General features: G+C 41.8%; 1 protein-coding gene across 13 annotated transcripts in view; it reads left to right on the top strand.

The window, feature by feature from the left end:
- The window catches only part of FHOD3 (formin homology 2 domain containing 3), a 386693-nt gene that overhangs the window by 317118 nt on the left and 56927 nt on the right, over positions 1 to 12648 (top strand). For 12 of the 13 annotated variants that reach the window (XM_071804400.1, XM_065831130.2, XM_065831129.2 and 9 more), the window contains 3 exons: positions 33 to 332; positions 4116 to 5005; positions 11709 to 11867. In XM_071804400.1, coding sequence (XP_071660501.1) covers positions 33 to 332; positions 4116 to 5005; positions 11709 to 11867 — 1349 coding nt within the window. The remainder of the gene's footprint in view (positions 1 to 32; positions 333 to 4115; positions 5006 to 11708; positions 11868 to 12648) is intronic. The other variant, XM_071804398.1, reaches the window with a different exon arrangement.

Raw genomic sequence — 12648 nt, 5'->3', positions numbered from 1 at the left:
GAATCTCTTTCTCCCCTTGTTCTCTCCACCAGTGAGTGCCAGTGAACCTGAACCAGAGACAGAGACAGAACCAGAACCAGAGCAGGAGGCTGAGGCTGAGCAGGGAACGGAGACACCCAAGGAAATAGAGGCTACAGAGGTGGGACCAGAGAGTGAGGTGGAGCAAGGACCAGAGAGAGAGACAGAAGAAAGTGCAATACTCAGTGAAAAAGAGAGGCAGAATGAGGAAGTGAATGAAAAAGACAACTGCTCTGCATCCAGCATATCCTCAGCAAGCAGCACTTTAGAGAGGGAAGAGAGAGAGGACAAGTTAACCAGTGACAATGAAACTGGTAAAGTGAAGTTTTTTCAATAATGAAGGGTTTCTGTTTGTTAAAAAAATGTTAAATGAGAAGCTCTGTTGTTGTGTTAATTAGCTAACAAACATTTTGTGCCTAAGACTTTCTTTACCATGGGCAAGCCTGGTCTACTCTTTGCTTGGAAATCCACAGACTTTGATGGGGTTTCTATGTTTGAGGGACAGTAGGGCCTTAATGAAATGAGGCTTCCTTTGATTCAAGACCATTTTCTTCCCCCAGGACTAATATATTAACTATTGAATCATCACAGAATAGTTTGGTTTGGAAAGGACCTTCAAAGCTCATCTAGTCCAACCCCTTGCAATGAGCAGAGACATTTTCAACCAGATCAGGTTGCTCAGAGCCCCATTCAGCCTGGCCTGGAATGTTTCCAGGGATGGGGCATCTACCACCTCTCTGGGCAACCTGTGCCAGTATTTTACCACCCTTTACCATGACTTCTATCTCTAGCCCCTGGAGAATTTATTTGGGTTTTCTACACATAAAACAATGAGACAAGGGTCCATGTCGACATGATTTTTCATGAGATTCCAGATACCTTTTCTCATCCTTTCAGTGCAGGAGGAAGAGCAATGGGGGCTGGGATGTTTGTTCCCTAATTCTAGTTCTCCTGTCTTGCTGAGGCTTCAGAAAGCAGCAAGAGATACAAAGGAGCTCATGAAGATAGGTCTGGGCTGTAGCCATCTTTAGCTTGTGTGGAGGAGGCCCATGAAATAGACCTCGTCTGGAAAAGACCAGTTCTTCTGGTCAGTTATGCCATCAGGCACCTGTAAAGGCCCTGACTGGAAAACACCTTAAGAACTAATTTTCTGCCTGGAGAAATAATGACAACCAGAGCTCATCATGCAGCCCAGGGAGGGACTGAAAGGCAAATTTTGACCTTTGTTGATTAATGACTCTTTTCCCTTTTTAGGGGGGTAAAGGAACATAATGTAGTTAGGGCATTTGGTTCCCAAGTTTTCTTAGGGCTGAACAGTGGAGCGCATTGTCCTAAGTTTGCTAGTTTCTGGATAAGAACATAAGAATTTCTTCACAGTGTGAAATAGTCTTGCTCTTTCCTGAAAGAGTGAGGACTTCGAATCACAAGGCTTTCCTCACAGAGATAAACTATCAGATTGCACTGTTCATGTTTAAACCCTAAATACGTAGGAAAAGGAGAGGAGGTGTGACAGATGAAGGATGTTTTTACACAGTTGTGTAGTCCAAGAGGGTCCAAGTGCAAGTAAGGGAGAACAAGTTATAGGATTTTTCCCCTCATCTTGTCTGTTACCAACCTGTTACCACTCTAAGTAAGTGTTTATGTACTTTTTGTTAAAAGCTAAGAAATGTACCCTGTTAGCAAAAAATCAACATCTTAAAATTGATCTACATTACCAGTGGACCAAAGATTTATTAGGTTGTGCTATGTAAGAGGTCTCATGTAGTGAGTTGTTTGCTCTCTAGTAGGTGAGGACATTGAGAAAGCAAAGGAGAGCGCTTTCCCCAGCAGTTCTCACATTCCCAACAAGCACTTTTCCATTTCTGAGGTGGCCCGTTCGTTCTGCCCAAATGCATTAGGGGCAACGGAATAAAGCCTTTGGTGCTGGCTCCTCCTTACTTAGTCATCCTGCTGAATTTGGCTTTCAACGAGTCTTGTTTTTCCAATGGTATTTCAAAGATTTATCTGTGGAGAGGAGAGCAGAAGAGGCCACCAAGGCAGCAAGAGTCTTCACAGCAATAATGTTTGATCAGCTAGAGCAGATGGAGGCCAACTTGGGGAGTCCAAATTAGAGATCGTGTCTGGGGGAATTTTGATGAGAAGTTTTCCAGAGGGATTAAATCCTGGAGGATCCCAACTGGTGAAACTAAGAGAGCAGGTAGGTCATGTGGCATTTGTAGGAGGAATCCTAGGAGCAGTCTTGAACATCTTTGAAAGAAAGGCTTGGAGTAGGGGGAAATCCCTTTGGAGGCTCAGCTTGGTAGAATCTATGGTGTAGGGAAGGAGTTGCCTGGTCATGTCTAGTGATACTACCTCAGAGATAAATCTAAGAGGCTACCTCAGGTGACAAATTTTGGTGAGAAGGCAATCCCATGGATGAAGTCTGAGGAAAAACAAACAGGTAATGGAAGTAGTCAAGCATCTCAGGAAATCAGAAGGAAATAATTTCAAAGGTTGTATCCATTGCTGAGAAAAAACAAACAAACCAGCCAACCAAAAAGGTCTTTCTTTTGTCTAAGGTTAAACCTCTGGGCTCATTTTAAAATGTGGATTAGAGGTTGAGCTGAACAGAGGTGAGAATCGTTGGTGCCCACATGCTTTGTGCTGTGGCACTCACCCCACATCTTAATGTGGTGTTGTTTTAAAAGGGTGGGGAGGAGTTGTGGGGCCCTGGATGTGGATCTCACCAAGAGGACACATTCTCAGAGCACAGAGCTAGATGTCACGGTAAGAAAGCAACTCCATTGATGAAAGAAGCCGTAAAAGATGTTCAGAACTCTGAAGTATTGAAAAAGGTGGGAGCATAGGGGAGAAACAAAGATGAAATGGAAGTTTAAGAGAAAGGGCAACTGACAAATATAAAAGAAAATCTTTAACAATAAGGGGCCAAAAGGAAGGCAGGTTAGCAATCAAAAGGCATTTAAGAAAGAGAGATTATAAAAATTCTGTTAATAAAATGAATAAAGACTGTGGGGAACAGAAGGAATCCCATGCAGGAAATACAGTAAGTGTAAAGAATTATTTTTGTCCATGTTTAATCACTTCATCTGATGCCACTGGAAAAAGAGGCACCATATTTTTTAGATACATTATCCACATCGGTTAGCAGTATTATATTCAGGGGAATGTAGTCAAAGAGATGCTTACATCATTTATTTTTACAATTTGACCACTAGAGTTTGTTATTTATGGTACTGTCTCAAACATGGTATTTTGCAGGTTATTGCTAAGAAAAGCAATAGTCAGAAAGATGAGGCTTTGTTATGGTGACGTGTTAAGTGATTGTGGTGTGGGAAGAAGACCATTAGGCTTTCAATGCCTTTATATATTACAGGGAGGGTAACAGTGGTTGATGAGCAGCGTTTTCAAAAGTCTTTTATAATGGTGCTCATATTCCTAGAAATAACTTTAAAAATTTTGCTTATGCTTATACTCGCTGAGTTGCCCTGAGAGCTGCATCTTGGGTATGCAGCCTGCTCTGGGATTCAGATAGTCCATGTTATGAAGATGGCCCAGGTACACAGCCAGGAGGTCTGAGGAGCAGCCAGATATGAAAGGTGTCCTCCCCTAGCCACAGGGAGGGAGAAGAAGCAGGAAGCAGTTACATGTTGACCTTGACATCAGATAGGGGAGATCTCTTTCATAAGGAAGTTTTTCTGGGGTGGTTCCAATTAATGGCCAAGTGAAAAACATGGCAGTAACCTTACTACAGGTTCTGAGCATTTATGCGCTGTATAAAATGTGCTGCTGTAGTAAGCACAAAGTGGAACCTGACAGATTTCAGGAGAAACCTGACCTTGAAATCCTGACAGTCCCTCCTGAGATACACTAATTATTTTCTGCTTCCATTCCTTTTTTGAGAATTACTCCCAGCCCATCAAAATTGGGCTGTATATCAGCATTGACACTTACTTCAAAATTTTTAAAGCTACTGTTTGCCCAGTTTCAGACTAATTGTGCATGCATACCTCAAATTTTTTTCTGGTGGGTTGAAGAATGTTCTTGGTGCTCTGGCTCCCGCCCCTTGACTCTTCCCATCTGTGTGTGTGTGATTGCAGGTCCATGGTCACAGACCATTCAAGATGCTGGTGTGAATGAGCAGTGCAGCAACATCCTCAATAACAAGCGGTTTATGCTGGACATGTTGTATGCGCATAACAAAAAGCCTAAGGATGAAGAGGAGAAGGAGCTGGAGGCGAAGGAGGAAAAGAAGGAGACGGAGGAAAGCGAGGAGTCACTCACTAGCCTAGCCAGTAGGATCTCTATCCTTCAGGCCACGAAGCAGGCCAAAGATGAAAGTGTCAAAAAGACGGAGATCAGAAATCTGGACAACCAAGGCAGCGTGAAAGCCTTTGCAGAAAAATTCAACAGTGGTGAGCTGGCCAAGGGGACAGCCATGCCTGAAGATGAAATCAGTGAACAGGTCCCCGAGAAAACACCAGCACAGCCAAAGAAGGAATCTGACTACATCTGGGATCAGCTCATGGCTAATCCTAGAGAACTTAAAATCAAAGACATGGATTTTACAGACTTGGGGGAGGAGGATGATGTAGATGTGTTGGACATGGATATGGGTCCTGGGGACTCCCTTGTTCCCCCTCCTCCACCTCCGCCTTCTTTTCTGGGTTTGCCTCCTCCACCACCTCCCCCGCTGTTTGGATGTCCTCCTCCACCTCCACCCTCTGCTAATTTATTGGCTCCTCCTCCGCTGTTCAGCACTCCTCAGGGTTTAGGGTCACCCCAGGTTTCTAGGGGTCAGCCAGCATTTATAAAGAAGAAGAAAACCATCCGTCTGTTTTGGAATGAGGTACGGCCATTTGAGTGGCAGTGTAAAAACAACAAACGCTGCAGAGAATTCCTGTGGTCGAAACTGGAACCCATTAAGGTGGACACTTCCAAACTGGAGCATCTCTTTGAGTCTAAATCCAAGGAACTGCCTGTCACAAAGGTACAACTCATATTCAGCTTGCTATTATTTTGCTATTTTATTGGTATTCATTCTGACTTAGATCTAGGTGATTTATGGTGTTTATATGAGAACAATGGAAATAACTGGATGTGTTTCTAGCTTGGCCTATGACGAAAGATATTCCATGGCCTGAAACTAGGAGATGAGGCTAGAGTGACATACGGGCCAAGCTACCCTCTTATCTCAGGTCTACCAGTTGTAGGATGTCTCTTCAGGTGGGGAACACCAACAAATTTTACATTAGGTTGTTCGTAGGTGAGTGCCAAGCTAGGTATTAAAATCTGAAATATTTTCTGTTACATTCATCTAAAGGTCACAGCATGATGATTCATATCTGTGTATTTGACAGTTCTTCGCTTGGTAATATCTTCCTAATCATTATGTAGAAAGGCTAGAGTATCAAACTGAATCTCCTGCAAAAAAGCCTACATGTGTGCTTTGTTCTGAAGGATCAATTTATCAGCTGGACCAAGTTTACAGCTGAACTCTGTAGGTGTGTTGGGGTTTTGTTTCATACCGGTAAACAGGCCAGTTTTAAATCTTTAATCTGTACAGTGTGGCTATCCAAATTTTAGGATAGAAGCTGGCACAGGAAATACCTCTGTAGCTGGGTATCCCTCTTCCTTAGGAGCACTGTGATAAAATAAATAAAAGAAAAGGCTGGTGACATGGCTGTTTAACATTAGACTCAGCAACAAAGGGAAGTCTTTTGTAGTTAAATTTAGTAGGAATTTGAAGAAGCATTAGAAAAGTTATTAGCTCAAACATTCATTTTTCATGCCTACATAAACTTTTTCTTATAAACAGAATAATTGGTATCAGAGAAAAGTTTTTTGGTTTGGTTTGGTTTTTTTCCACTTAAAATGCTGGTAAATTATGTCCATCTCTCTTACTTTAAATAACTACACCACTTGTATGTTTTCTATATGTGCCTATATATTTTATAGTGACATAAAAAAATCACTACCTTGCATATTTTACTTCTCTTTGGATGGCAAAAGTTGTTATATATGTTATGTATCATATATATTATTGTTTGCTCTTAATCTGGGGAGACTGGATGTCTCACGGTAAAAGTTCTCGGTGTCACCTGTCTGGGTTATTCACTCAAAATTTTCCAATAGTCATTTTTGACCTTCTTGGCCAAGTAGAAACATTACAATTTGAACAATCGAGCCCCCTATTAAATACCCAGCAAACAACAGGTACATAAATACATGGCTCGCATAGATCCTGCTGTCGCTGTTCTTAGCTGAATTTTTTGTGACACAGATGCATGCAGATGTGAAACATATGGCACGGCAGCTCTAAAAACACATTCAACTGATCGTTCATTTGGCCGATGCGGAGATTAATTTCTCTCTCTAACTCCTTTTCTGCTGAGGAAGGAATGCTGGTGACACCGTGGCGTGTTACTCCTCATCTCTCTCCCTGTAAATACAAATCTGCACAGATGGTTCATAGATGGAAGGAATAGGATTGTTTTCTTAGATCCATAAAACATTTAATTCCTCCAATTGAAAGTGGAATTATGACATATTTGCCATTTCCAAACTTAGCTTTGTGCTAAATGCCAGTATTGCAATGATCAGTCTGGCTGATTCTTAATCTTTTATTCTCACCCAGAATTTTTGATAGAATGTTAAATTGTTGGAATTTTGACTTGTTTACTTTTTCAGTCATTTACTGTGCACGTTCCCCAATTCCCTTTGGCCATTTCCCCACCCTCTCCTCACACTTGCTTCCCAAACCTGCGTGGGCTGCCTGATGCTTTGGCTCAGCTTTTGGCTTCTGGCTGGAAGATGAGTGAGCAGGTTTCTTTGAAATTAGTGCAAGTCTGAGGAATGATTTAGGTGACTGCTTTCCTTTTGGAGCCTAATAACTGCTCTCTGCATGAGACATTATACTTTTGGCTCTCTTTCCATCCTGTCCCATAACACAGACATAGAAGTCTCATTGTCTCTGTAGAGAGGACAGTGGTGACAAAGGATTACCGTAGTGGAGGTCTGCTCAGACTTCTGCGACTCCTGCATGGTTTTGATGAACACCGGCAAATCTCCCAGGTTAGGAGGTGGTCCTTAGATCAAGTGAGAGTGGGAATAATTAAGCAGACCACTGAATCTGTAAAAGACTTAAGGTTTGGTATAAAGATTGCTCTCAAATTAGGATAGCTCTTGCTTTTTCCAGACTGCTTGGTTTATTTCCAGCGAGTACATTCCCCGTTGTGTCTAGTTTCTTGTGTCCAATGGCTGCAATCCAAAACAGGTTTATTCTATAATATCGTAAAGTCTGACTCACAGCTCAGTTGATTCAGCTGAAAAAAAGAGCACAGAGCAACAAATCAAAAGTCAAATCTCCAGATTTCATAGCAATAGATGGAAGCAGGTGCATGGAAAAGGAACAGTCCAGACGGATGAGATGAGAAGTAAAAGTCAGGGTGTGTAGGGGGGGGGCTTGGCTCTACTTGTGTGTATGCACTTTCATACAGCTGTAACCAATTTTACTCCAGTTTCTAATCCTTCACTGTGATTTCCACAACACACAGCTATAAACAGTTACGTCCTGGCTCATGAGAAGTTTTTCATTAAACACAATAGACTACAATAAAATAAAGTGGATTTTAAATTGTAGGATATAATATAGGAGTTGGGGGAGGAGGCTGGGAGGGGAGATTCTTGATTTTGGGAAAACTTATGCCACACTGGACAACTCAGACATTGGTTACAGTTAATGGAGCACCTTTAGTTGCAGATTGTTTATTTTCTCAAACAGAGGATCACAGCATTCTGTTTGCAAACAGAGTGATCAGGTGTCCCCTCCAAGCCAGTCTTCTCACTCTGCCAAACAAAGCAGGTATTTCGGCAAAGTATTTTCTGTGAAGAGAAATGAAAACACACAGACACTACTGAATCACACAGTGTTGTTCAGCCCTTCTGCCATCCACTTGGTTCTGCATGTCATTTGAAAGTATTATTTTGCTGATTCATCTATACCCCGTGGGACATGTGCCCACAGACAAAAAACTAGTAGGAGTGAAAAATTAAGGAATGTGTTTTCATGTATATACGTCTAGACACTTACTCGTTTTGCAAACATTTGTTGCAATTTCAATATGTGCCAAGGCAAGTCATAAATGTGGACCAGAATTTCTGAAAAATATTATATATGTGTATCCTGGACAAAGTCAGCGGCAGCTGAGTGTTTCCATTTTAAATCCCCAGTGCTGAACCCTAGCTAATTGAAATGTAAAAAAATTACCATCTCTCTATTAAGGAATTGCCCATTTTTTTCTGTGCTATTGATGCAGATTATTCCGTAAGTTTAAATGCAAGAGGTATTTCTGACTTGATACTCGTCTATAATTACTTATATGACCACTGGAAAAGTGAATTAATTTTTTCTGCTTCCTGTGTTAATTAAAACAGAGGTGTGTGTTGGACTGTGTACTCAGCAGACTGCAAATCACCTTCTGTGGGATGGAAAGTTTTTGAATAACCTAACTACCTAAGCTTCAATAGAGACAACAGAATCTGGCCAGTTAGGTCTTGCTAAGGTCAAAATTCACTGTTATTGTTAATACATTGCAGGAACATTTGTTTACCACAAATTGTATCACCTGATATATTTGTATTTTATAATTAATTTTGTATTTACATTTAATAATGCAATATTCAGAAGTTCAGGGCTTACATTACATACTGACACATTAAAATAGAAAGTCAAGTGCACTAGTGCACTGTTCTCTCAAGCATTTGAAATCATTCTCTGTTAATGAACTTATAAAGCACAGTCTGAAGTCACCTAATGTTGTAATAGAAATTAATAGTCGTAGTTTAAGTCAGACACTCACTAATGTGCAATTTCATTGCAGACAAAAGGGAATTCTTTTCCTAGCAGTAGGGTAATAAACTTCATAGCAGTAAAATGTTTGTCTTTTCTTCATCTTTTTATTCGTTTGGAAAGGATTTCTTTGTAACTCAGCCATCCTCCCCAGAATGGATTATAAATCTCTTCTGCCCCTGTTTTTGGAAAGAGCTACTTACCCCAAATTTTTATACCCCGTATGCAGTTATAGCTCTGGAAAATACCTACATACTTCCATCCCCTATACAGCTCATCTGTCTTTCATAACCCACTGTGGAGGAGCGAGCACACTGTTGCAATCACAATCATCCCAGCGGTTTGCATCGTGTGTCCCTCAAATGAATATGTCTCTCTTGTCAAGCTTAGGAGCCCTAAAAACAGAGCTGCAGATCTGAGGCTTGCTTACCCACACCACATGTGGGAAGCCTAATTTTAACTCCTTGCCCTGAGCTTTTTCTCTTCTGCATAAATTCTTTGGAGCTGTGTAATTCTGTGCTGCGAAGGACAAGGTAAAAAGTGGTGGTTTTAAAAAGGCTAGTGCGGTATAGACTCAAGAGGAAGCAGTCTCTGGTGAACCCCACTTGTTTTTTTGTGGTCTTGGCCACTAACTGTGATCCTGAAAAAATGTGGTTAATGGTCCTGGAAGTTAAAATGCCTGCTTTAAAGAAGCTGCACCAGCTGTCCTTCAGGTAGCTCTCCAAGAAAAAGAGGACTCTTACTCAAAGAAGAGAAAGCTTAAGAGGGCTTCAGGGATGCTTTTAAGGTGTTAAGATAGCAGTTCCACAGAACAGCCATATGAAAATTGAATACAAATATTATTTTTGCTCTCCTAAAATTTATTCTGTTTGCTGCAAAAGAGTTGTTTCGTTTGAAGTTAAAAAAAAAAAAGCCTCTTATTATTTTCACAGTTCGTACAGATGTGATAGTCTCCAACTCTTGCAAACTGTACTTCCCTTTGGTCTCATCTGCACACAGAAGTTGCATCATGCTCTGTTAATCACGTTGGTACGATGAAAGGGCTGTTGTGCTGCACATGTGCTGCGGAGGCTACTGGGACCCGTGGGCACAGCTCTGCTGGGACTGGTGGGTACAGCTCTTCCTGTGCAGGCAAGGAGCTGAGCTATGCCAGAAAAAGGCATCTTTGTAATGATACAACCGCCTTCCCATTATGAGCTAACCCACCGCTGGAGGTACTTTGATAAAATCATATTTGCTAACTTAGTTCTTCCAGCACAGAAGCAGCATGTAGGCCTGGCAGCAGGACATTTTTTGACTCGGTGATGGCTCTTGAGCAGACCCAAAGGAAGTGGAGAACAAAGCTTCATGGTCTAAAAAACTATCCTGAGCACAGATTGCGACTGAGGCAGTAAAAGTCTCCTTCTGGGCTTTCCCCCAAATCCTCAAGAGATGCAAGAGGTACTGTGTAGGCAGCACAGATGATGCCCGATTCTGAACTGTTGTATGGGCTGCCACTTTGCAGCCTAGAAAGAGGAATTGTTTGGTCTCTCTCTTTGCCCTTTTGAGGTGCATTTGTGGTACGGCTGCTGCTGCCAGAGCTGCTGACCACAGTTCAGGTAACAGACTCTACAGGGAGATCACAGTCACAAGCCTGTGCCTTGCTGAAATATGGATTTATACACAGTGGAGCATGTCTGTGCTTGCTTGCATCAGTGTGCTAGTCTTCTCCCTATGCTCCTGTGCTTGACAGCATCCCTCATCTCATCTCTGACAGGGCAAAGGAAAGTGAAAGAGAGAAAACATGTTTCCAAAGTTCATATGTGTGGAGAGGGAGGAAAAGACCCCTCTGTATGAGGAGCAGAGTCCTCTGCTCCTGCAGCTGCCTGGTATATGACATATGTGTCCCTATGTAGTTGCCAAAAAGAGACCTTCTAGCATGACATGATGAGAGAATAAGAGGCATGCTGGGGTGTAAAAGCAAAGACCATATTCAGCATTGTGTTATGCCTTATAAATGGTTTGTGAGTCACCTTGCCTAGTTGATTCACATTTTCCCACTACGCGGCAGGGGACAGAGAGGAAGAAATTTCTTGGGTCTTCTCTAGAATGGAACTTAAAGCATATGTTCTTATTTCTTTGTGCTTTCATTATTATTTGTACGGTGGTTTATAGTGGACGGTAAGATCCAAGGATTATGTCTAGTCTCAAATAGAACTTTGAAAAAAGCAGAAGGGCTGAAGTTGTTCTGTACCCGTACCATGAGCAATGAGGTAGAATACCCTTCCTCTGGCATCCAGAGGGCAGAAAACCATCCCAGTGTCTCCAGAAAGGCCTCCACAACTCCTTTTCCAGTCCCCAAGGTGGAGTTATAGGAGAGCACTGGCAAGCAGGTGGAAACCACCCTGTCTGCTTTCCATCCAACCATGGAGGCAAAAGAGAGTCAGCAGCCACTCCAGGCTGACCATCAGCTACCAGGTTGCTGCCCCGCTGGCCCTGCGCCAGCCGGTCCCGCCGTACAACAAAGCCCTCACCCGCAGAGACGGCTTCATGCTTTTTTCTGACTGACTCTTGCCTCGAACTGCAGTGTTCCCAGCCCTCACAGGGACTCTGGTGTCTCAGGCTAACTCGATTTTGCACGGCATCTGAGACTATGCTTAGCTCTCTGGTTAAATCCTGGCAGCTCATGCTGATACCAGCAAGGATGTGGTAAAAGAATTCAGCTTTTTGGATGGCTATAAATTGTTTAGATTTACATTCAGTGTCAGCACCCATGTGTATGGGAAGTCATTAGTGAAAGGAGTGACTTTTTCTTTATAAAACAGGCTGGAGGAATAATATTCTTGTTCTCTTCTTTACCAAGAAAACTGCTGCAGATGGGAAGCGACAGGAGATCATTGTATTAGACTCAAAACGAAGCAACGCTATTAATATTGGCTTGACTGTGTTGCCCCCTCCCCGGACTATCAAGACTGCTATTTTGAACTTTGACGAATATGCCTTAAACAAGGAAGGAATAGAGGTAAGAAAGAACAGGCGATGTCTTCAAGTCGGCATTTTCAATGTGTCCTTTTATTTCTAGTTGCACGTGGTACAGCACAGACTTTTCATGGAAGAGGGAAAAAGGAATGTATTATGTCATGACTGAGCGTTGAGACGCATCAAATCAGCTCAACGTGCTCAGAAGCATGTAGTATTCACCTGAAGTCGACATGCTCAGTAAACGTGGATTCTCTTTTTTGTTTGTGTCTGAGTAACAATGGTGTTAATTCCTGTCAAGATTTTCAAAGTATTATCTGTGTCTCTGGAGCTTGACTGAAATATTGTGAGCAGCAAGAATGGGTAGTGAGTTATTAGGGCTGATGCAACTGGTACAGGGTTTAATAAAGTTCATGCCCAGCTAGCTGTTGAAGTCACTCTAGATTGTATATCTAATGGAAAACAAATACAGTGACTAGCTCTGCTCAAAATAGCATTTCTGTGTTACTGTTGTTTGAAGAAAAGCAGTTGGTATAAAGATTACAGATGATGTAATTTTTACCATTACATGTTTGACTGTGCAGATATTCCTACCAAGATACAAGATGAGCTCTGTTTATTATTTTTTTTATCAAAACATTTTTCTTCTATGAAGTGTAAAAGAAGCTTTCTGCTCCCCATTTTTTTTCGTTGTGGTTGTATTCATTTCAAAACTTTTTTGTTTCTTTCTTTTTTTTTTTTTTTTTTACATAAGCCCATATCATCTAGTAAGAGTAATCTGCACAGCTACAAATCTCAACCAGTGGCTGAGCTGCAGAGGTCAT

The sequence above is a fragment of the Patagioenas fasciata genome, chromosome 2 (genome assembly GCF_037038585.1).
Source record: "Patagioenas fasciata isolate bPatFas1 chromosome 2, bPatFas1.hap1, whole genome shotgun sequence".
Classification (NCBI taxonomy): Eukaryota; Metazoa; Chordata; class Aves; order Columbiformes; family Columbidae; genus Patagioenas; species Patagioenas fasciata.
This window is presented reverse-complemented; position numbering and strand designations above follow the sequence as displayed.